Genomic DNA, 23372 nt, shown 5'->3' on the forward strand with positions numbered 1-23372 from the left:
TACAAGCCAAGGGATGCTGAGGACTGCGGCAGCCACCAGAAGCCAGGAGAAATACGCGGAGCAGATTCTCCCCTAGAGCCCTTCGCGGAGAGCAAGGCCCTGCCAACGCACTTCTGCCTCCAGAACCGAGAGAGAAGCAACTTCTGTCGTCGAACACCCCAGGCTGTGGTTGTCTGCACGGCAACCCAAGCAGACTCGTACACCCCCCGAAAACCCAGCCACTCCGTCTCAAGAAGACACCTCATGGACCCTCTGGCTGACCTGGGGACCAACCTCCAGGGGTCTCTGTCACTGCACATGAGCTCTGTGCTATCCCCAATGAGGAGTCACACTGAGAGGAGATGGACAGCCGCCATCTTTCATGGGGAGCTGGTAATAAACTAAACGGGCCAAAAGAAACTGGCACTAACAAGGCGAAACACTTAGATCCCAAATGACATCATAAATTCTTCACTCACCTTCTTTTTCAAGTTCACTAACTCCACATCGTTTCACCTTAAATTTAGCCAGATATGGAGCTTTTGCAGCACTGAAAAACAACAAAAAGAAAGTGGCACAAGTGATACAGCAAATGAAGCTGAGGCAGGGAGCTGGCGACGGGGCGCCTCTCACCTCTGCATGGGTGTCCCGGACTTGTAGTCGATGTCCAGTACGATGGCCTCGGGGTTGCTGGGCAGGTAGCAGCCTGCGCAGGGACAGAGGGGCGGTCACAGGGAGCCCGGGTGTGATGATGCCGAGGACACAACCTGTCCTCAGCACAGATTCTCCTTGCAGAATCCACCCTGCAGATGGGCAGCGCTTGGCAGCCTCTAGGTCTCATCCTTGGCACTCATGATTTCGGATTCTGTGGCCATTAAGGGTCCATCCTCCCTGATTCTGTGATCTTTCCTTGGATCCTTCCTGATACCTAAGCGGGGAGCCACCACCCCTCCCAGGAGACACTTCTCCAAGAGGACGCGCTGAGCCCTCAGCTTTATAGACCCAGCACGCTGCTCCTGGGCCCCACTGGACACCCAGAGCTGGGCCTGTGCTCATGGGACACACACAGGAGCTTCCTGCCCTGCCTCTGCTCACCCAGAACAGTTCTTGGACTCATCCCACGGTCTGTAGCTCCCCTTTCTCAGCACACGCGTCAAACAGGAGAACAAAAGAAAGCCCATTCCTGGTCAAGGAACTGGCAGCTCCCCCGGGGCAGTGTGCTCTCTGAGCCCCCAGGAAGTGGGAGAGCTTCCTACCAGGCGGTGGGCTTTGAGAAGGGCCCCTGAAACAGGAAGGGCAGGGTCTCCTGGGGAGCAAAGTGAGGCCTCGCTGCGGGGTGCAGATGGACTTTCCTACCAAGAGAAGGAGGGGCACGGCAGGAGGCCCACATGGTCTCCTCCCCTCCCCCTGCTCCACTCCCCAGCTCCAGCCTCTCTCTCACAGATGCAATCTCCACTCCTCTGCCTTAGAGCCCCAGCTCCCCGGTGCCTCAGGACAAGACCCAGCAGCATGGTCTTGCTGAGGAGTCCCTGAGTGGATGTCAAGCTTCTCCGGGAAGCTGAGTCATCGTTTGCACTGGGCAGGGAGCCCGACACAAGTCAAGGAAAGGTCTGAACTGAGGCCCCAAGCCGGCAACCTTGGCCAAGGTCAGCTAGGGTGAATGCCTGCACAGGCCAGCCAGGGTTTTGAAAAATGAGTTTGCACCAATGGTTAAAAATGGCAAGCTGTGCAGTGAAGTCTGGATTCCCACCTTGACTTGAAAAAGCACAGATCTGACCACACCGGGCTTGAATTTCCATGCGACAACAGCTGGCGGGCACCATGAAGCAGCTTCCCACCTCAGGGCAGGTACCCTTGTCTGATGGGGCCCAGCACACCTGTGACGCCCCCCATCCCACCCTACATCCATTGCCTATGTTGCTGCTATTATACTGGAGTTCAGGAACCATCTAGACTAACAGCTGCCGATGACAGCATCTCGGCCTTTAGAAAAATAGGCAGCAAGGAAGATAAAGAGTGCTCATTGAGAAGAAGCTCTCAGCTCACTGAGGACAGATTCTGGAGAGGGGCACTGGGCAACCCAGGGCCCAGGTGCACGTGGGGCCAACCAGGCTGCCCGTCTCCCTGCAGCACCAGAGAGGCAGCAGCCCCCACTCCCCGCCCACAGGAAGAAGCCCTTCTCACTAGCCCTCTGAGGCCCCCTGCTCACCAGGCTGTACTTTCACTTCAGATAGAGCCGACAGACAAGCCTTCTTTCTCTCGTCGCCTTTCGGGTAGGGCCTGAGAAACAAGACAGAAACGCTCTGCTTTGTCTCCCGTAGGAAGTGGCCTCTAGGACTCTGGCATAGCCCAGGGCCCCGTCCAGTCTGACTGCCCTCTCCATTCCACTCTTTCTAGTTCTAGCTACTCCTGAAGGGCTGCCAGACCCACTTCCTCCAGGAGACCACTCACAGTGATCCCTGCCCTGCGTGTGCATGTTGCTGTCAGAGAAGCAGGCAGAGTTGGCTGTGGGGTCACACAACCAGACTCAAATGCCGGCTCTGATGTCTACTTGCAGCATGACCTCAGGCAGGCCCCTCAGACTTCCTGCCCCAGTAAGGATGAGGAGGAGAGGGGCAAAGTGGAATCACGTGCCTGTCACATGACAGATGCCCAGGAAATGCCACCTCCCCACCCCTTTATCTTTGCAGGCTAGAAGCTGCCCCATTACCACTATACCCAGTACCTGACCTGGGAAAGGGCCTCAGGAGACATGGGCTGAGCCACACGGTGACCAAGGTGAGAGAAGCCTGAGCACTGTGGTCTCCCCGTGCTCCCCACGCTGGAGCCTCCCCCAGGCACTCAGCCAGCGTTGGTGACTCCAGGGCCCTGTCCTGCACAAGTGGGCAGTGCCACAGACGTCCAAGGATGGCATCAGGTTCGTGTGAATGGAGGACCCAGGAGGTGAATCAGTGAAATGACGATGGGAGCTGCAAAGGAGTCTGGTTTTCCTAATATGGCTAGGATCCTTCAGAACTTGGAGAGAGCAGAGTAGCCTCAACTGCGGGACAATATCCGGAAGGAAACTAAGATATGGGTTCTGAAATCGGGCTGACCATGCATTTTGCTATCCTTTCAAGAGACTTGAATTGCCAGAGCAGAGATTCCAGCCCTGGCTGTCCACTAGAGCCAGCAGGGGTGAGGCCTGGGCACTGGCACCTTTAAAGCTCCCCAGGCAATTCCCACGAGCCAAGACTGCAAGGAGATGGCACTTACTTGATGATGGCTGACACATTGGTGATCTTGTTAAAGAAATCAAACTCCCGCTGGTAGAAGTCCTTGGCTGGGCCTGACAAGGAGCCTGTGATCTCCTCCACTAACTGCTCCAGGAGGTCACCGATGTCAGCTGACACAGAAACCAAGAGTGAGCCTTCAGCCACAGAAAGGCCCTGGAGGAAACCCCGCCCACATTTGCCAGAGGCATATCCCAGGTACTCCTGGCACCCAGACCAGCCGTCCTGAGAGTGGTCTGCAGGTGCTCTGGGACCCTCTCATCAGATCCCACCGTCAAAACCACAGCAAGAAGCTGTTTGCCCTCCTTACAGTGTTGATGTGAGCCTGTGTACAAGTGGTGGGGCCCAGGGTGCCAGTGGTCATTGGATCCTCACGGCTCTGCTCTCGTGGTGAGAACAAAAGCCAGGGTCCCTTAAGAACGGCCTTGGTGAAGTGATAAACAATGACTAATTTTACTAAACTCTACCCCGAATACGTCTTTTGCATATCCTGTGTGACGAAATGGGAAGTGCACGAGGCCCCTCTGCCGCTGCCCCTGAAGCACATCGTGGGCCCGAGGAGAGCACCTTGCATTCGTTTGACTTGTGAGCTGAACTAACCTCTGTTTTCAGGGAACATCATTTTTAGTTGAAAGAATGACAGACAAAATATGTTCTTCCGACTTAGGTATAGGATGGATATATATTTTTTTTTTTTGTACAGGTGTTGTAATAATTTTTTTTATTGGGTTATTGATAGGTTACAATCTTGTGAAATTTCAATTGTAAATTAATGTTTGTCAGTCACGTTGTAGGTGCACCACTTCACTCTTTGTGCCCACCCCCCACCCCACCTTTCCCCTGGTATCCACTAAACTGTTCTTGGTCCATAGTTTTAAATTCCTCATATGAGTGGAGTCATACACAGATTATCTTTCTCTCGCTGGCTTATTTCACTTAACATAATTCTCTCAAGGTCCAGGTATAGGATGGATATTTTCATGAAAATGAACAAAATGGATCTGCCATTTAAGGAAAACAACTACAAAATTTTGGAAAACTTGCATCTGCTACTGTGAGCTTGACAGTTTCCCAACACTTACAAATGCTTCTGTTATACGAGCTTGGGGGGCATTAACCCACGTGATTTTTAAATACTGTATAATGAAACGTGTCAACATTTGGGAGATTGGCTTAGCTCACCGATCGACGTTGTGTAAATGACCACTGCTGGACGCTGAAGTGGGGATGAGTGCAGGGTGGGCCAATGGGCTTTAATGAAAGGAGCATGAGAAGTTCACTGACCTGGTTGCAGATTCCACCTTGCAATTAACCTTTAAGAAACTACCACTTGTCGAGTTTGGTGCAGCGTCAACGGAGAACACCCACAGTGACTGCTAAATGCCCCTCCCTTTTCCAACTACATGTCTGTGTAAGGCTGATCTCCCGACTTTACTTCAATCAAACAATATATTCCCACAGACTAAATGTGGAAGCAGAATAAGAATCCAGCTGTCTTTTACTATATTAAAGACATTATGACATTACTGAAGACAAATTAATGTCTCCTACAGACACTAAAGCGATCTGCAACACTGTAAAGCGATGCCACTCTTCTCGCTCGTTTTTGAGGGTTTTTTCTAAGAGTTATTTTTCATAAAAATACGTTATTTATGTTAACATGTAATGGTTTATATCTTTTAAATGTCTCGGTTTTCATTTCTAATGTTGGTTAACATTTACGGTTAAAGCCCACATAAACCAAAGCCCATTGGGGGGTCTCAACAGTTAAAGACGTGAAGGGTCCAGAGACGACAGTCTGACAAGCACTGCCCTGGGTGGCCACCTCACCCCCACAGGGGCTCGCTGCTCAAGCACAGGGGTGACTGTTGGGAGCAGCAGCTCTGCCGGAGCAGAAGGGTCTCACCCGTGCTCGGGAGCAGCAGGGGCCACGGGGGCAGGCAGGGCATCTGGAAGGGGGTTAGCAAAGGCTTTGTGGAGGAGGGGTTCTGCGCCCATGGGGTGTTAAAGGTGAGGTGTTCCTGCCAAAGGATGGGAAGTAGAGGCAGCAAGGGTCATGGAGGGCCCTGGGGGCCAAGGAAGGCTCTGGGCGGCCCCCAAGGTGTGAAAGATGGGGGTAAGACGTGGGGGAAGATGACAGAGTACTCACGGTCTTTCTGGTGCCCCTCTTCATCTAGGTAGATGTTAGTTTTCATGTTCCAGATAAACTGATGTGCCAGAAGCTGGGATTTGGACGCTGCCCATAGAATATACTCCCGCACGTAGCCCATCTGTAGGAGAGCAAGGCTGCCGTCAGCCAGGCTTGGAGTCCCTCTCCACCCAGAGAGACTCTTTCTAACCCAGAGCAGGAGCTGACTCCCAGCACTTGCAGACCCAGCAAGAAGCGAGGACGAGTGGTTTCTGGCTGTGTGAGCAAGCTCTCCTGGGTCTGTAGTAAGTTTGCCCGGGGCCAGGCCAAGTTCTGCCTTGCTGGCCACTGCACAGGGCCCCAGGTGGTAGGGTCTGCAATACAAGCACGAATCAGCTTTTGTCTCCTTTGTTCCTTGCCCTGGATTCTAAGAACCACAACTCTCTCACCAATTTCTGCTGTTGTCAAGTATGAGGAGCGAGGAGGCTGGGTACTAAAACTTATCTATAAGCTTGTTGTTTAGAATGATGTTCCACAGTGATGGGCAGGTTCCAGAAAACTCTATCTCATGCATAGATACTTCCCTCATGAGTTGACACACCGTGGCCACCATCTTAAGGACCTCTCTTCCTTCTAATTTTCTGCTACTCCTAATTCCAGTTTTAATTAGCATGTCCTAGGTTAAAAAGGTGGCTGGCTGGAAGACTCCTGGGGAAGTGGCGTCTCCCTCCCCGTGGTGGTTTGTGGCCCCTCATCTGGTGAAGTATTCCTTGGACAGACGTCCTCAACTTGGGTGGGCGGGCTCACCAAACAGGTCAAACTTCAAATAACTCATTGCCATGGTTTTCCCAATTTTAACCCAGCAAATAGATCTAAAGACAAACTATGAATATTCAACTTATAGTGTGTTTAAATATAAGTTGCCGGAGCTTCCAGGTTGGTGAACACATGGAGGTGGTGGGAGAGCGGCGTTCGTGGAGAGCATGGAAGCTCCAAGCCACATGCTTTCTCCTACGCATCCTTCCCATCTGGCTGTTCCTGAGTTACGTCCTTTTATAATAAACCAGTGATCTAGTCCATTCTGCGAAGACCATGGAAGGAGCCTCAATGCAGTAACAATCCAACTACACTAGGGAAACGGAAGTGGAGGCAGCACAGTATGAACAAGGAGGAGCTGTCTCCAATCACTCAGGACCACGGAGGCGTCAGGCTTTAGAAAAGATTTTAGCATGTTATTCTCATGTGTTTCTTAATCCACTTAATATATCCTTGCTAGCCAATTTGGTTGAAAAGTATATGTTTGCTTCATAACTATGCAAACAGTGAGAGAGTTCCAAAGTCAAAAATTACTAAGCACGGTCGCTTCCATCCTGTTTGCTCCCTCTCTAGCCATTTTTATTAGTGTTGTAAGAAAAAAATAAGCAAAAAAATATATATATTTGTCTTCTCTCAAGCTTAGACTTTAAAAAAAAAATCCCTAAAAATGGAAAGCAAGAAAGAAACCAATGAAGCTAGCCGAGTCTTGAGCTGGTGTAACCACACAGAGAAGAATCATTTCAAGTGACTTTAAAATAAAGCAATCTGACTGTATGTCCCTAATGGAAAATATACCAAAAAAATGTGACCCAGTTTTCAGTAATCATATTTGGTAATATTGGTATTGTTATTTTTGAAACTATTATATATAGTAGGATAAAGCAAAAAGGTAATATGTTAATTGTTAGGAACCAATATTTTTAGTGTTAAAAGATTCAAACATAGGGGCTGGCCCAGTGGCATAGTGATTAAGTTCACGTGCTCCACTTTGGCGGCCTGGGGTTTGCTGGTTCGGACCCCAGGCACGGACATATACACCACTTATCAGGCCATGCTGTGGTGGCGTTCCACATATAAAGAAGAGGAGGATTGACACAGATGTTAGCTCAGGGCCAATCTTCCTCAAAATACAAAAAAAAAAAAAAAAATTCAAACATAAAATCAAATAAAAAAAACAAAAACCCTCTATAATTCTACATTTGAATTGGAAATATCAGTATAATCTGATGACTTAGTTTTCTTTAAAAAAAAAGCTCTATCTATAGGAAAGGCCTAGAAATAATAGTCAGTTAACTCAATGGCAGTGAGCATTCTCAGCATTCAGATTACAGTGTCTCAATACCATTTCTCACTAAAATGAACCAGAGTTCCTTGGAAAATTGGTGATTCCAGATCTGAGGCAGAAAAAGTATAAGAAGAGCCTGGAATATCTTGTCCTTCTGTTTCCAGGAGGTTATCAAAGAGAAAAGATCAAAGAATAGAGTATATAACAGGGGGTTCCCTGGGTCAGGAAGACGGGCCTCAAAAATAGTGGACTGGGACATGTCAGACATGTCAAAGTCCCTGAATTTATAATGATATTAGGGGAAAAAAGGGAAAAACCCATTGGTCATCTTTGGATAATGCTAAGAAATTAACTCATTGGGGCCGGCCTGGTGTCACAGCGGTTAAGTGCACATGTTCCGCTTCGGCGGCGCGGGGTTCACTGGTTCGGATCCCGGGTGTAGACATGGAACCGCTTGGCACACCATGCCGTGGCAGGCGTCCCACATATAAAGTAGAGGAAGATGGGCATGGATGTTAGCTCAGGGCCAGGCTTCCTCAGTGAAAAGAGGAGGATTGGCAGCAGGTAGCTCAGAGCTAATCTTCCTCAAAAAAGAAAAAAAAAAAGAAATTAACTCATTATTTTGAAAACTAGGAAAAAAAGGAATAAAGACAAATAAAACAAACTGCAGCTCCCCCAAATCTATATGTGCTAGTGGGAGCCCCCCCATGCCTCTCCATGCTAACTGGGGCCACTTGGGCCTGCGTGCTAAGTACAGAGCACCGAGCACACGGCCCGGGGAGCTAGAGTTCTCTGGTGGCCACCACTGTGCGCTCACGTGCAGATGGAAGCAGAGACACAAAGAGTAAAGGGAGAACAATGCTGGGAGGGCAGAGAAGGGGAAAGGGAACTGGTACCTGGAGAAAAGGGCATCATGGCAGTCACTAAGTGCTGGGACCAGTGTGAGGGCCCCTACTTGGCGAATATGGCTCTACATGGTACCAAAATCACCTGCTCAGAGTTGGAGGGCTTTTGGCAGCTACCTAGCTAGGACAAGACCTGGTCTTTTTTTTTTTTGGAGGAAGATTACCCGAGCTAACATCTACTGCCAATCCTCCTCTTTTTGCTGAAGAAGACTGGCCCTGAGCTAACAACTGTGCCCATCTTCCTCTACTTTATATGTGGGACGCCTACCACAGCATGGCTTGCCAAGCCGTGCCATGTCCGCACCCAGGATCCAAACCAGCGAACCCCGGGCCACCGAAGCGGAACGTGCAAACTTAACTGCTGTGCTACTGGGCCAGCCCCAAGACCCAGTCTTTCAAGAGAGGTGGGCTGTGGTTCTAGAAGCACTTTGGTCTACGGACCGAGATGGAGCATCTTGCCAATCTGCAGGGAAGAAGCCAGCCTCGGGACACCCTGCCACAGTGCTCACAGCCACTATGGAGACGGGATTGGCAGGAGGTAGCCCACAGTGGGGCCAGGCCATGAGGGCTCACCAGGACACAGGGTGGTCTGGCGTCCTGTGCAGTGGGGAAATGAGGCCAGCCCAGGGCAGCGGGGAAGAGGCAGATGCTGCTGCTGCACTCAGACACGGGTGCAGTAGGCGGTGCTGGGATGAGACACTGGCGGTATGGGCTCTGGGCTGTCACCCCTGTGGGTGTCTTCTGTGCCAGGTCCTGTGCAAGGCACCTTATGTACATGTATGCTGTTATGGGCTAAAAGGTGTCCCCTCCCCAGATTCGTATGTTGAAGTCCTACCCACCTCCCAGTGCCTCAGGGTGGGCCCTCATCCAATCTGAGTGGTGTCCTTATAAGAAAAGGAGGTTAGGACACAGACGCAGAAGAATGACCATGTGAGAACACGGGGAGAAGATGGCCCTCTACAAACCAAGCAGAGAGACCTCAGAAGAAACAACACCTGCCGACTCCCGGAGCTCAGACTTCCAGCCTCGAGAACCACGAGAGACTCAGTCTCTGCTGTTTGAGCCCCCCAGTCTGTGGTACCTGGCGATGGCAGCCCTCGCAAACCAACACATACGTGATCTCATCTAATCCTCCTCACCACTCCCCACCGCAAAGACCATGGAGCTGGATTTAGGGAGCAGGGGACCTGTCAAGACTCCCATCCAACGAGTGGGGAAGCCAGGCCAGGCTGCCTACCCTGAGGAAGTGGCCGGCAACACTTCAGAACCGCTCAGTCTGCACAGTGAGACTGGGCCTCAGGGTGAGGCGAGGGTGAGCAGGGCCTCTTGGCTGTGGGCACTGGTGACAACCATAGTGGGAGGGTGTGTGAAGAAGCTCGGGGACTGTAGTCACAGCTCCCAAGGCCCCCGTTCCTGTTGCCAAGGGCTCCCTCCCCACTGCCCAGCACAGCTCTCAGAGTGCTGGACAGCATGCATCGGCACAGCCTTACCTTGTCATACCTGAGGGCCTGCACGATCTGGGGGATGTAGAACAGGATGGCGTCCTGCAAAGGAGAAGTGACCGTGACCTCTGGGAAGGGAGGGCAATTCCTTACCTCTAAGAAAGGTGAGAACATCTCAACAGGGATAGATGTCCCAGGGCCCCACCCCAACCTGGAATGGCCCTGCTGTCATTCAGCCCATGGGACACCGTCCTCAATGGAGACCACAGAGGACTGAGAAGCAGGGAAAGCCCAGGGACAGCAAGGAAAATGGCCAAAGGCTTGAAACACATGATCAATGAGGAAAAGGGAAATGAACAAGGCTCCTAGGTCTACAAGGAGAGAGGGAAGGGCCCGGCCGTGCTCACTGCTGGGGGCCTGCTCAGGGACAAGGGCTGAGGTTATAGCAGACCCATGTGCTGGGGCCACAGTGAGTTAGTCTCCAGAACATTCTACTGAACCCCTGTCACTATGGCTGTCACATGGGGCCCCTGGACTCCCCAACACCCTGAGGCTGGGTGACATGCCCACGTGGCCACAACTGGAACCAAACTCAACTGAACTTCCTTTTTTAACTCAAACACCTAATTAAAGTTAAAAACAAATATAACTAGTCAATCCATCTGCATTAGAGCTAAATCTATCTTCTATGACTTCTTGAACAGAAATGGGGAATGAAGACATGTTCTAAGATGGGCCAACAATTAATCAGGCCTACGTCTGGGTCTGCGATAAAGCCTATCTCTCCCCCTAAACACCTCTGGAGAGTCCCACCGAGACTAACTCAGGCAGGGCCCGGCTCACCGGGGGGAAGGACCGCAGGACTTTCACCCCGTACTGCGCCGTGAGAGGGTGCGGAGGGTACATGCTAGAGAAGTAGGAGAGGCCGGTGGGCGGGTCCGCAGGTGCCCAACACAGCACGTGGCTGAGCTCAGGTGCGTCGGCATCGATGGTGTGCCAGGTGACCAGGAACTGGGAAGGAAGCAGGGAGACGGTCTGGCTCAGGCAGTCTCTCGAGCCCCTCAGGAAATACCTGGCCCCATCATGTATCACAGGGATGGCCCCCAAAAGTAATGATTATAAAGCATTTATAACGACATGGGAAAATGCTTCTGACCCATTACATAAAATAGCATAATTTCAACTAGGGTGAAGTGCCTTCAATATTTTTCTAGTTTAAACATAATAAATGTTTCACAGGAGTGGAAAACAAAGGAAATTAAAAAATCATTATAATCATTATACTGCTGAGGTCACCAGTTTTTGTCACACTTCTAGGTTTCCAGGCATTTCTGGAGGCAGTTCTGTTTTTGTGCAGTTTGAACCCAGGCCCCGGCATGTGCTACACTACCTTGATAGCTTCAGGGATGTCACTAACAGCTCCTGGGTCCAACCGAACCAGACGGGTCACTTCGTTGCCAATGGCTTCTGTGTTCTTAAACCTATGGAGCACAGAGGGTGTGGGTGGGGTGGCCTCATGGGCAGACAGGGGCTCCACCTCCATGGAAGAGGGAAGCTGTAGGAGCCCTGAGCCAGAAGGATGCAGGGCAATGCCAAGTGACACCTAAACTCTATGTTACAGACATGTTGGTAACTGAACACGAAGATGCACAATAAACAGCATTATGACCGCTTATGACAAAATGCCGGAATTAGCCTGCACTCACCGTTCAAAGGATGCCTCCCTTTATAGTCCTTGTCTTCAGCGCACCCCCTTGCCCTGGCCTCCAAATCAACCCATTGATGCATGGCAGCCCATGGGCTGGAAGGCGCCTTAGCAGGTGGGAGGGCGGGTGCAAGTTTTTAGGTGCTACCATCCCAGGCCAACACAAGGTAGACTTTCCATAAACTTTGTGGGGCTGCGGTCCTGATCCAGAGGACTGAATCAAAACTAGAAGGAGGAAGCACTAAGTAGAGTTCACAGGGACTCCCACGGGGTGAATGCCATCCCTCTGCTGGGATTTAACATAGCGGCCTTGGAAGTCTCTCTCAGCTCCCACTGGTCTTAGGAGTTCTGTCTCTGTAAGAGCCACCAGGGGAGAGTTCACAGGACACTCGGCTGCTGGCCACCTCCTCCGAGTAGCCTACTGCTGAAAGCTGACATCTAAGAACAAACCCAAACCCTCCCCGGGTCCACTTCCCTGGAGTGACAGCCTCGTGTGCTTCCTTTCCTCTTCCAATAAGATGGGGGCTCTGATGTTATGTTTCCAGGGTGCTGGGGGCACCCCAGGCAGGAGTCTGTGCTGTGTAACCACTGCACAGAAGGACTGGGTGAACGGCAGGGGCAGAGGATCAGCCCACTAAGATTGCTTCCCTGACTGTCCTTGGTGGTGACATGTCACTCTCCTCTCCACCCAGGTGCCCTCACACTGGAACTCGGGCAAGGCCCTTGTCAAGCAGGTGTGACCTGGGCCTACCTGGCAGGCAGCTGCACGGCCAGGTAAGGAGAGATGCTCCAGGCAAGGTTCACGTTGTCCTTCCATTGCTTCTCACTCAGGCTGATGTACTTGGACCTCCAGTTGGCCACACTGTTCTCTCCAGCCTGGTCCAGCTCCAGTTCTGGGGCTGACAGCGGGTTGTACCACGTGATGAGACGCTCAATTTCGGTGGCCTAGAAAGATGAGACAGATGCCCATGTTCCTTCTGTGTGCGCCCATGTGCCGCTGTGCTCCCCTCCCCGGGTGCTGGGCGTGTGGCAGGCAGTGCCTTACCAGCAAGGACAGCAGCAGTGTCCTACGCTTCATGTAGTACTTGTGCAGCTGGGAGCCCCGGTTGGTTTTCTTAGACATGCCTGATGGGAAAAGAGAAGGCACAAGTGTGTTCCTTGGAGTTCACAGGCCCACCCTTGGTTTCTAGAACCCAGAGGAAGCTTTCAGTGCTCCATCTGCTGTCTGAGCTGCCAGGATGTGACTCGGACATGAGTGACCTGTCAGCACACCTTTAACTGACCTGACTTCTTGGAGATGGTCGACATGCCACTGGACAGGGGGTAGGTGTTGATCCAGCCTTGTGTGGCCTGTTGGCGAGAGCCAACTGCTATATCCAGATTGCTTCGCGTGTCTTGGTTATCTGTGGGCAAACACATTGCTGCTTCTAGAATGAGGATCCGGATTTTCACCAGGGATAAGGCAATCAGTAGAGGAGCAGGGAGGGGGAGACACGGCCATTGACAGCTTTGTGGAACAAACCCAGACATCTGAGAAGTTCTTCATTTAACCATTCTAGATGGAAAGCTTACTAAATTTATTATGTTCCTCCTCGCCTTTAAGACAGACTAAAACAAATAGGAGTATTCATCGTGACACATTACAGCAGTTATCTGATCTCCCAGAGCATCACTCTATCTTCTAAGATAGCAGTAACTTGAGGGTGTCGGGGGCAGATGATAAGAGTTGTGTGCCCTGTTCTAAGTGGAGCCAGGAAGGTGACTGAGAAAATCACTGCGCCTGATTTTTAATTTTTCTTGCCTTTTCCTGGCAGTCAGATTGTTGGCTGCGACCTGGCTGCAGAAACCCTGCTCTTCACCTCTAATCTGTGGTGTGTAATCATCTATGTGCTCAGAGAAACAAGAACATGGTTTCCTTGTGGAGGTCTGCTGCTTGCTTACACTTCAGGGCCTTTTCCTCTCCCCACCGTGCACCCATGGTAGCTCCTATTCATGCTCAGAGATTCAGCTCATATGTCACCTCTTCTAGAAAACTGTCCCTGGCTCCCCAACTCTGGTGGGCCAAGTGCCTGTCCGTGAAGGGTGCTGCCACAATCCCCTCATGTTGAAATTACCTGTCGACTTGATTGTCTCCTACCAGATGACAGCTGACCCTGCCTTATTCATCTTGGTGCACTGCTGTAGCCCAGCATGGGCCTGTCAGATATGCAGTGGGTGCCTCAGAACCAAGCTGCTGCTGAGAGAAGTTATGCTGAGTGGAGTCTGCTTAGAGCCTCCTGCCTTAGCCATGCTCCTCAGCTGGGGCTGGGGCAGGAGCGGCAGCCAGGCGGGCTTTGGGCCTCTGCTGCCCAGGCAGCGTAACCAAGGCCAGGGCTCCGTGGGGTCCTAACTGCTCTTCTGACCTGGCTCCTTCAGGGCTGTCCACCATGCAGCACATCTGTCCTGCCCACCCCCACGCCTTGGCGCCACCACCCATGACCAGCTGCACTGCTGAGAACAACACTTACCTGGTGGAACTAGTTGGCTGGCAGTAAGGTACTTCTTATCTGAGAACATGGCGGTCCAAAATTTAATCATTATGCTTATGTCTTCCCGCAGCCTCTTTTCTCCTTGAGTAGGGAACTTTGGCGGACAACTTCAAACAACCAAAAGAGGACAAGATTTGAGGGCCTGGAGCCCGGCATTAGAAGCCAGACATATTATAAAGCAGTGAGAGATGACACGAGTGGTCTCTTAGGGACAAGAGGTCAGCCCAGAGCCAGACATCGGCAACAACTATTTCATTAGTTCGCAGGGGAAAGTGTGATTTTCAGAGCCCTCTCGTGCCCACCCTCACCACTATCCTCAGATCAAGGTCTACATCTCCTGGCTGAACGGTGTGCCTGTGGCAGACCGTGCAACTGCAGCTGTCTCCATACAACAACAAAACTACACTTGCAAAGCCCTAGGCAGCAAGTATTTGCAATTCTTTGTGCAATGGCCACTCATATTAAGTAGAAAGTTAAATGGATGCACTTAATCTTTTAACTGAGTGGAACTGAGGGAAAATGCACACATCTTGTAGGGAGGCCAGCCCTGAGTACACGCATGGATACACGCACAGGACTGCGGATCTTCAAATCCAGGGGCACCAGGACTGCTGAACAAGGAGGGTGGCATGTAAACCAGGCAAACCGTTTCCTCCTGTGAGTGACTGCCCAGGGTCCGAGACAACGGGGGCAACGGTGGGGCTGGGCTGTCACTGACACTGCGTGCGGACAGCTGGGGGTGTACCTGAAGTAATCAAAAGCAGTTGAGTAGATCTTCTCGCGGAGCACGTTGCGGATGGTTGCGTTTGGAACCACGTCAGCATGCAGCAGGGACAGCCCCAGGGTCAGCAGTCTACGAGAGCCCCAGGGGCGAGACAGAGCTGAGTCGGAGCTGCTCGCCTGAACCTCCGAGGGTCCCTCTCTCCCTAACACCTCACTACTCAGTCCTTCAGCTCAGGGCATGTCTCTGGTGACAGAGCTTGAGTGCGTCAGGGCTGTGGCATTAGCCAGGGGATTACCATTTACAGGTTTATCAACTCAAAATGCCTTAGGAAATGTTTTTTTCAACCTTCACTTTTGTTGGGGGAAAAAGGAACAATTTGTGTGTTAATCTGCCTTGGCCAGAAGCTTGGGTCTAACAAACGATCTGCAAACTGCTCCCTGAGGTACCGTCACCTATAGCTGCTACAGAAGTAGAACATTTAATTCAGATTTTAAAAAAAGGAATTTCCTAAGCACCTGGTTTCTGCGAGGTCAGGGCTCCTCAAAGGGCACCTATAGACAGTGTTGGCCTGTGACAAGTCAGGAACAGGAACTGAGAGGGGCACCTGCTCACTTCTGTGGCAATTTCACATTGTTCTGACAGTCCAGTAAGGATCCTTTTCTAGTAATTCATTCTCTCCAAATTTTATAAAAGTATAGGTACATGGTGGATTGGAAGCTAAGGACAAAGAGAACCAGCCCTTCCCCACAGTGGTTTGTGAAGCACAGCCCTAGGGAGTGCCCAGCAGCTGCAGGAATGTGGGTCTGGAGCTCAGGGGAGGGGTGGATCGAGCTGGCACTGACAGCAGGCAGCAGGAAGGGCACAGGCAGGGCCTGACGGTGAGGGCCCTCTCCCTCCCTCCATTCCATCACCCAGGCACCTGGAGGCCCAGCTCCTCCTGCTGTATCCAGGGTGCCTCTGATCATAGCACCTGATGTGGGGCCTCTCACCAGGACACGTGTCCCCCAAAGGCAGGGGTACAGGGCGTCCCCTGGTGAGGCTGGTGTTTTACACAGGATTTGGCATACAGTCAGCATGATCAGAAGTTTTCTGCAAACCTCTCAGAGGGGTAAAGTGACCTGCCCAAACCCACTGCCAGCCACCCAGCCTGAGCTTGCCACACTTGAGCTCTGCCACACCACCTGCTGTTTTTCACTCACCACTATGTCACCAGAACTGTTACACAATTTTGCTGCCACCCAGCCCCCAATCGATTTAGAAGGTCTGCCCCAGGTCCATGAGTGAACCAGCTTCCTGGACACTCCCTATCACGTGGACAGCATGCTGCCCAGCTTCCCTGGCCCTGGAAGGGCACAGTGGGCCAGGTCATTAGCGTGCCGATGCCCTTCTGGGGAACCCTGCATACACTGGGGGCTTGGTCAGTTTCTAGTGAATAAATGACCAACCATGGGAAACCTCCGTGGAGAGGGCCCACAGTGCCAGCAACTCAGACAGCACCCCCAGAGGAGGAGAGCCCTCACTTGAAGCGGGGCCCGATGGCCGCCACGTGCCGGTTCATGCTCCCCTTGGCCCCACCGATGTTCAGCGACATGGAGCGCTGCAGCAGGCTGGAGAAGATCTCCACCTGGTCAGAGCTGCAGTACTTGGCGATCTCGAACCGCTGCACCAGGAACTAGGTGGGAAGGAGAACACATGCTGGTGCCTGGCCAGCCCACCCCAGCGCGGGCAGCTGAGGAGGGGCTCTGGGCCAACAGGAGGGCGGGCAGGGGTCTGTGGGCAAGCAGGGAGAGGCTGGTAGGGGCCTGGGGAGAAAGGTGGGAAAGCCACTCCCAACCGTCCCCCCAGATAAGGCAATCTTAAAACCCGGAGCCTCACGCTCACTCAGCCCCAGCCCCCAGGGGAGCCTTGGCCCCCACAGCTAGAATGGGCAGAACACAGCTGAGCCTGGGGCAGCAGTGGGGCCGGGCACATACATCAATCCAGATGTAGTGGGGGGTCACTTCAGGGGCACAAGGTTTGGGCTGACTCGCTTCTGACGCTGCCAGGGGGTCTGCTTCCTTTATCTCCGCAGAAAAAAGGCCGAACTTCTGCTCCACTGTCATCTGCCAGGCCCCTGACATCTCCCGCATAAACTGCAAGTACACAGTGACTGTTAGCTCCTCATAAAGCACAGAAAGATACTTACTGTTTTTGTTTTTTTCAAAGTGGATTCTTTTTTTTTTTTTTTTAAAGATTGGCACCTGAGCTAACAACTGTTGCCAATCTTTTTTTTCTTCTTCTTCCCAGAGCCCCCCAGTACATATTTGTATATTCTAGTTGTAGATCCTTCTAGTTCTGTTATGTGGGATCAGCATGGCTTGATGAGCGGTGCTAGGTCTGCACCAGGATCCGAACTGGCAAAACCACGGGCCACTGAAGTGAAGTTGTGAACTTAACCACTCGGCCACGGGGCTGGCTCCTTTTTTAAAAAAAAATTATAAAAGGAATAGATGCTCAGTGAACAAAATTTAGGAAACTGAGGCAAGTATGAAGAAAAAAGTAAGGATCACCCATGACCCCAATTTCCAGCCTTTTTTTTTTTTTTTATCAAAAAGGCCATTCTTGAACTAACACCAGGCCATATTCTGTGTGCCTCACTCCATGGTGCTGGCACATCTGTGGCATGCCTGGTGCTTGGTGGGCCTTGGCTGAATCTTCCGGACAATCCTGGAACCCACCTATGGCACTGGAGGTGAGGTCGCCTGCTTGGGGCCTCTGAGCTGGAAAGCGCAGGACCGGATTTTGGCTCCAGAACCTAGTTCCTTTTCTCCACTCCACACGGACCCTGCACAACACCTTCATCTCACTAAGCAGGTCCGGGGAATACAGGAGCTGACTGGAGCCTGCAACCGCCATGGGTTGGTTCCACAGAGGAGCAGCCTCCCCTGTTGACCTGACAACACCAGGCAGCTCCTTCAAGGGCGGCATTCCTCCCCTGAGAGATGTGACAACTGAGGCTTGGTGCCTGGGGGAGACGCCCTGGCTCCCTGCCCAGGATCCATCCCCTCTTTCTTTCTTATGGTTTTATTCAGGGTGGCCACGTGGCCAGTCACAAGTACCCTCACCCAAACCTCCGCTGGTTGGGTTGGCCAAGGGTTCTCATTAGCACTAATGAGCAGTGAGCGTCAGTTGGGTGAGGCCCTGGGGAAGAAGGTCAGGACAGCCACTGTCTTTTGCCCTCCTTCCTGCCTGGAGGCACAGAAGCCATCTGGAGGTCCTGAGGGTGAGGACAAAGTCCACATGCTAAGGGTGGCAGAGTGGCAGACAGGAGCCTGGGATATCAACAAGCTGCCTTCAACACGAGGAGGAGGAACCCCTGGTGGTCAAGGCACTGCACCTGGTTTCTGTTTCCTGCAGCCAAATGCAAGCCTATGGTAGAGGAAGAAACAGCAGGGCTGCCTGGGGACAGCGAGCCACACTCACTTGTTCAACAAGCACATTCTGATCACCATCTCTGAACCAGGGCCTTCCAGGCTCTGAGAATGGAGCATGAACAAGACAATACATCCACCTGGTCTACAGCATGGCCACAAATGACAAGAGAAGCAAGCTAAAGACAAGGGACACTGACCACTGCTAAGGGGAAAGCAGGGCCATGAAGGGGCTTGAAAGAGTGAACGTGGGTGTGTGCGGCATTTTAGGTAGGGTGGCCAGGGAAAGCCCCGGTGGGGAGGGGACAGCTACGACAAGCCCTGTCTTAGCTTGGGCTAATGCAGGGGCAAGAAGTGAGGCCATCTGAGAAGAGCACAGCCAGGAGGGGGAACAGAACTTGCAGCCTACAGCAGGAGCACGCCCAGAGGGCAGGGGTGGCGGGAACCCGCCTGCGGTGGAGCAGGTGAAGGGAGCAGAAGGGGACAAAGTCGAGGTGGTGGAGGAGGCTTGTAGGTCATAGAAACAAATCTGTCTTCTACTCTGCGTGAGCACAGGGCAGCACTGACAGGTATGGGGCATGGGAGGGAACTGATTCAACCCATGTTTTACTGGCTTGCTCTGACTGCACGTGGAGAGGGCCCAAGTAGAAGCAGGGAAGCCACAGGCTGCCTTCCTAGTCCAGGTGAGAAACAAAAGAGGCTGGCGTCAGGGGGCAGCAGCTGGGATGCTGAGAAGTGGTCAGCTTCTGAATATATTTTAAAAGTAAAAAGGTAAGGGGCCGGCCCAGTGGCGCAGCGGTTAAGTTTGCGCGTTCTGCTTCTCGGCAGCCCGGGGTTCGCTGGTTCGGATCCCGGGTGCGGACATGGCACTGCTTGGCAGCCATGCTGTGGTAGGCGTCCCACGTATAAACTAGAGGAAGATGGGCACGGATGTTAGCTCAGAGCCAGGCTTCCTCAGCAAAAAGAGGAGGACTGGCAGTAGTTAGCTGAGGGCTAATCTTCCTCAAAAAAAAAAAAAAAAAAAGTAAAAAGGTAAACCTGAGGATCATCTGTGGGAAGCATGAGAAAGGGGAGTCAGAGATGGCTGTAAGGATTTTTTCTGGGCAGAGGGAAGGATTATGTTGGCATTTACTGAGGTTGGGAGACAGGTGGAGGCCAGTGTGGGCCCAGTTCATTTGTTTTGGGTGATGAGTTTGAGCACCATACCAAGGGATCAGAGTTCTGTTCAATCTTGGTGGAATACAGGCCCCAGACCCTCATGAGGCGGTCCTCATACTGAGATGAGATCAATAGGCTCACTAGCTCTTTATCTCCCCACGAATGCAAAAGACACCAAAACACCATCAGTAATTGCCTCTGAAGTTGGGGTTATGGATGATTTTGTTTTTTTCACTATGCTCATACTTCCAACTTCTCTATAACAAGCCGAGGTTGCTATTATAATAGAAAAAAATCAAAAAGCAGACTCCAACAATAGAAAAGACACAGAAATAAAAGTCAACAGGCTTCCTGGGGCATTGCTGGGACTGGACAACAGGTCCTTGCAGAGGCAGTGACGGGGAGTGAGAGGAAATAGGTGACCTTCAACCCCAAGCTAACAGTAAGATCTGGATAATATGACAAAACAGATGAAAAACATGTGTTGGACTGTTGGGGAGTGGTGGATAAGAACTGATTTACAGGGAGAGGAGGCTTTGCCAGGAAGCAGTGAGCCCTAGCAGCTCCTGGGCTGGCTCTGGGTCTGCGTATTATGAGCGTCTGGACAAGGCCTGCCAAACGCTGATGGACCTGAAGCCAACCGAGCTATTGGTGATGGCAGAGGCCGTGGGGACAGACCAGAGTCTGAAAGACTTCAAATGAAACAGCAATTTGCTTGGCACAAAAATCCTTCCATGACCCCTCACCTAATTTTGCTGAAAAAAGAAAACCAAAAAAGGAAGAGAAGTTGGGGTGAAAAGCAGGAAGAATTCATCTTCTTGCCAAGACTAGCCCCCTGGGGGCGGAGGCAGTGACCTCCACTTCAGCAACCTGACAGAAGAAAGGCCTCCTATTCTCCAGGAAAATCAAACAGCAGTGCTCCTCAGTCTGCACTGCTCTTCTACACACTATGTTCACTAAACAATCAAAAATTGGAAAACAGTAAAGAGAAAAATCAACAGAAAACAACCCACAGATGACTCTGTATACTAGAACAGACCAGACAAAGATTTTTAAATAGTTATTATAAATATGTTCAAAGACTTTTAGGAAAAGATGGAAAGAATACGTGAAGATGAGAATCTCAGCAAAGAAATACAAAGTATAAAAAAGAAATAGAAATCTAGATCTAAGAATTATTATATGTGAAATAAAATGTATAAAATAGCTTAACAATACAATGCACAATGCAGAAGAAAGTATCAGGGAACTGGAAGACCAGCAAATTAAAATGAACCAAAATGAAACAGAAAGAGAAAAAAACCCCAGAAAATGACTGAGAATGTTAATGACCTATGAGGCAACATCAAGTCATCAACATATGTGTAACTGGAATCCCAAAATGAGAAGAGAGAGAGAATGGGTAAAAAAATATTTAAAGAAATAGTGGCCTAAAATTTTCTAGGTTTGATGAAAACCCCTAAATCTCTAAATTTAAAAAGTTTGATGAATTTCAACAGGATAAATACACAGAAAAACACACCTAGGCACATCATAGTCAAACTATTAAAAACCAAAGATAAAGACAAACATTCTAAAAGTAGCTAAAAGAAAAAACAAAAACAACAGCACATACTGAGAAACAATAATAAGAATGACTGCTCACTTCTCCCCAGAAACAACGCAATCCAATAGACAACAGGAGATGTATTTAATATGCTAAAAGCAACAAAACAGGACACTCAACCCAGGATCCTACATCCAGGAAATATATCCATCCACATAAAAAACGAAGATAAGGGGCTGGCCCCGTGGCCGAGTGGTTAAGTTCGCGCGCTCCGCTGCAAGTGGCCCAGTGTTTCGTTGGTTCAAATCCTGGGCGCGGACATGGCACTGCTCACCAAACCACGCTGAGGCAGCGTCCCACATGCCACAACTAGAAGGACCCACAACCAAGAATATACAACTATGTACTGGGGGGCTTTGGGGAGAAAAAGGAAAAAATAAAATCTTTAAAAAAAAAAAACGAAGATAAAATAAATAAAAGTAAATATAAAAATAAAAAAATAAAAATAAAATAAAATAAAAATAAAATAAAAATAAATAAAAAAAAGAAAAATAAAGCTGAGAGGATTTATTCCAGCAGACTGCACTACAGGAAATGCTAAAGGAAGTTCTCTGGAGTGAAGAGAACAACTGCAAATTTGGGTTGACAGGACGACTTGAAGAACGTGAGAAATGGAAAATATTTGGATAAATTTACAAGGTTTTTAAAAAATTCTTTTCTTAATTAAAAAGCCTTTGACTTTTAGAAGAAAATAATGTTATAAGGTGTATAACACATGTAGTAGTAAAATACATGAAAACAAAACATAAAGGATGACAGGGTGAATACGAGTGTCCATAATGGCAAGGGTAGATAGCTGTCACTGCAGAATCCTCTACTGGCAATGACAACAGCCGCCATCATAACAGCAGTTACCACTTACTGATAGCTCACTAAGTGCTGGGCACCGTCCCTGGCCTGTGAGGGGAATGAAGTCCTTTAACCTTCACAACATCTCTATGCTGGGACTCCCACAGACCCTTCTGCACACTCCCAGATGAGAGCAGAGCTGGCAGGCTGAGAACCCAGTGCCTACTTAGTTTCACATGGAAAGGGTCCAGAATGCACTGGTGAGCCCAGTGACCCAGCCGAGTTCCTAGTCAGAGAGGCAGGGTAAGTGCCTCTTGCTGACTATGAAGCCATCTGGACCAAAACTCTGAATGGTGTACCTGACACAAACTCCATGCAGTTATAACATACCAGGCAACGTGAGGTATTATAATTACTGCCACCACCACTGTCTGAAACATTCTAACTTCATCTTTGGAAATATTCCAATTTCCCTCAGGGAACAAGAAAAACACCTGTTTTGACCACTTATTTCAACTGATCCTAAGACACATAGAAAAAACATGTTAAATTCTCTGTTAAAGGGGAAATTAATGAGATATTTGAAAAATAAAATTGTTCTTAGGAGTTCATCCAATCAGCTGAAAGGGGGTATACAGCCTTCCCATGGGTCCCCTCCAGTAGCAACTTCAGAAATACGGACACAAGGAAGGCTGTTCCTCCCAAAGTTAGTAGACCAAGAGAAATGTCCTTGTGGACAAACACAACAGCTCCCAATCTCTCAATGTTGACAGATGTTCCAGTCTCACAGAAATGGCTCCCCCTACCAAGCTTCTGAAAAATAACCACTTCTAGGCACCACTGGGATGCTTTTAACATATAATCTCTCTAGTCTCTAGGACAGTCCTGTGGTCAGGCATTAATATCACAGTCTTACACATAAGGAGACTGAGGCTCCAGAGGGTAAGGGGCTTGCCTGGGGTCTCCAAGATCGTCAGCCAAGGAGCCAGGGTAGGCTCTCTCCATCTCTAACCCTGACCCACCCCCAGGAGCTGACCACGGCCCATGTCCTACCGGCACTTCCACTCCATTCTTGCCAGCCAGCAGCCACTCCCAGCAGGCCAGGGCGGTCTCCATGCCGTGCTCATTGAACATCCGGAGGGGACCCCAACATAGATGATGGAGGAGCTGTGGGTCACAATCTGGAACCAAACACAAGCTGTTCAGGGGCCTTGGACACAGGCTGAACCCATGGCCTCCCTGGGTCAGCAAGATAGTCAGCACCAGCTGGGCCAACGATGGCATTGTATTTACTTCCCCCGACAAGAGACACCAGAGAGGTCTCCTGGGGGGAGCTCCAGCTCATTAAGGATGATGAAGGCAAACACTCACAAACAAGCCTGGAGTTCTACATGTCTCTGTCCATTACCTTTGCTGCTGATGAGCATCGCCGTCAGCTTGAACATGGCCTGTGTGTAGTTCTGAGCATTACCGAGGTCTAATGCTGTATTCAGCTCCTGGACCATCATTTTGTTCAGGTCAGATATCTGGCCTGTGGCGTCTGAGAACCGAATCATTCCATACACCTGCAAGAAGCACGCTCGTCAGGAGAGTCGCACGTAATCCAGGCATGTGGATGGGGCCTG

At 50.5% G+C, this 23372-nt stretch overlaps 1 protein-coding gene across 2 annotated transcripts in view; it reads right to left on the reverse strand.

Moving 5' to 3' along the window:
* The window catches only part of PI4KA (phosphatidylinositol 4-kinase alpha), a 146160-nt gene that overhangs the window by 5671 nt on the left and 117117 nt on the right, over nucleotides 1-23372 (reverse strand). The window contains exons 31-47 of one of the 2 annotated variants that reach the window (XM_044775428.2): nucleotides 23156-23312; nucleotides 22801-22928; nucleotides 16758-16916; nucleotides 16305-16456; nucleotides 14806-14913; nucleotides 14040-14167; nucleotides 12816-12935; nucleotides 12578-12657; nucleotides 12284-12477; nucleotides 11218-11308; nucleotides 10671-10838; nucleotides 9876-9929; nucleotides 5401-5521; nucleotides 3235-3364; nucleotides 2189-2259; nucleotides 613-685; nucleotides 459-529 (exon numbers count right to left, since the gene is read on the reverse strand). In XM_044775428.2, coding sequence (XP_044631363.2) covers nucleotides 459-529; nucleotides 613-685; nucleotides 2189-2259; nucleotides 3235-3364; nucleotides 5401-5521; nucleotides 9876-9929; nucleotides 10671-10838; nucleotides 11218-11308; nucleotides 12284-12477; nucleotides 12578-12657; nucleotides 12816-12935; nucleotides 14040-14167; nucleotides 14806-14913; nucleotides 16305-16456; nucleotides 16758-16916; nucleotides 22801-22928; nucleotides 23156-23312 — 2005 coding nt within the window. The other variant, XM_044775430.2, reaches the window with a different exon arrangement.

Source organism: Equus asinus, chromosome 8, assembly GCF_041296235.1.
Source record: "Equus asinus isolate D_3611 breed Donkey chromosome 8, EquAss-T2T_v2, whole genome shotgun sequence".
NCBI classification, from domain to species: Eukaryota; Metazoa; Chordata; class Mammalia; order Perissodactyla; family Equidae; genus Equus; species Equus asinus.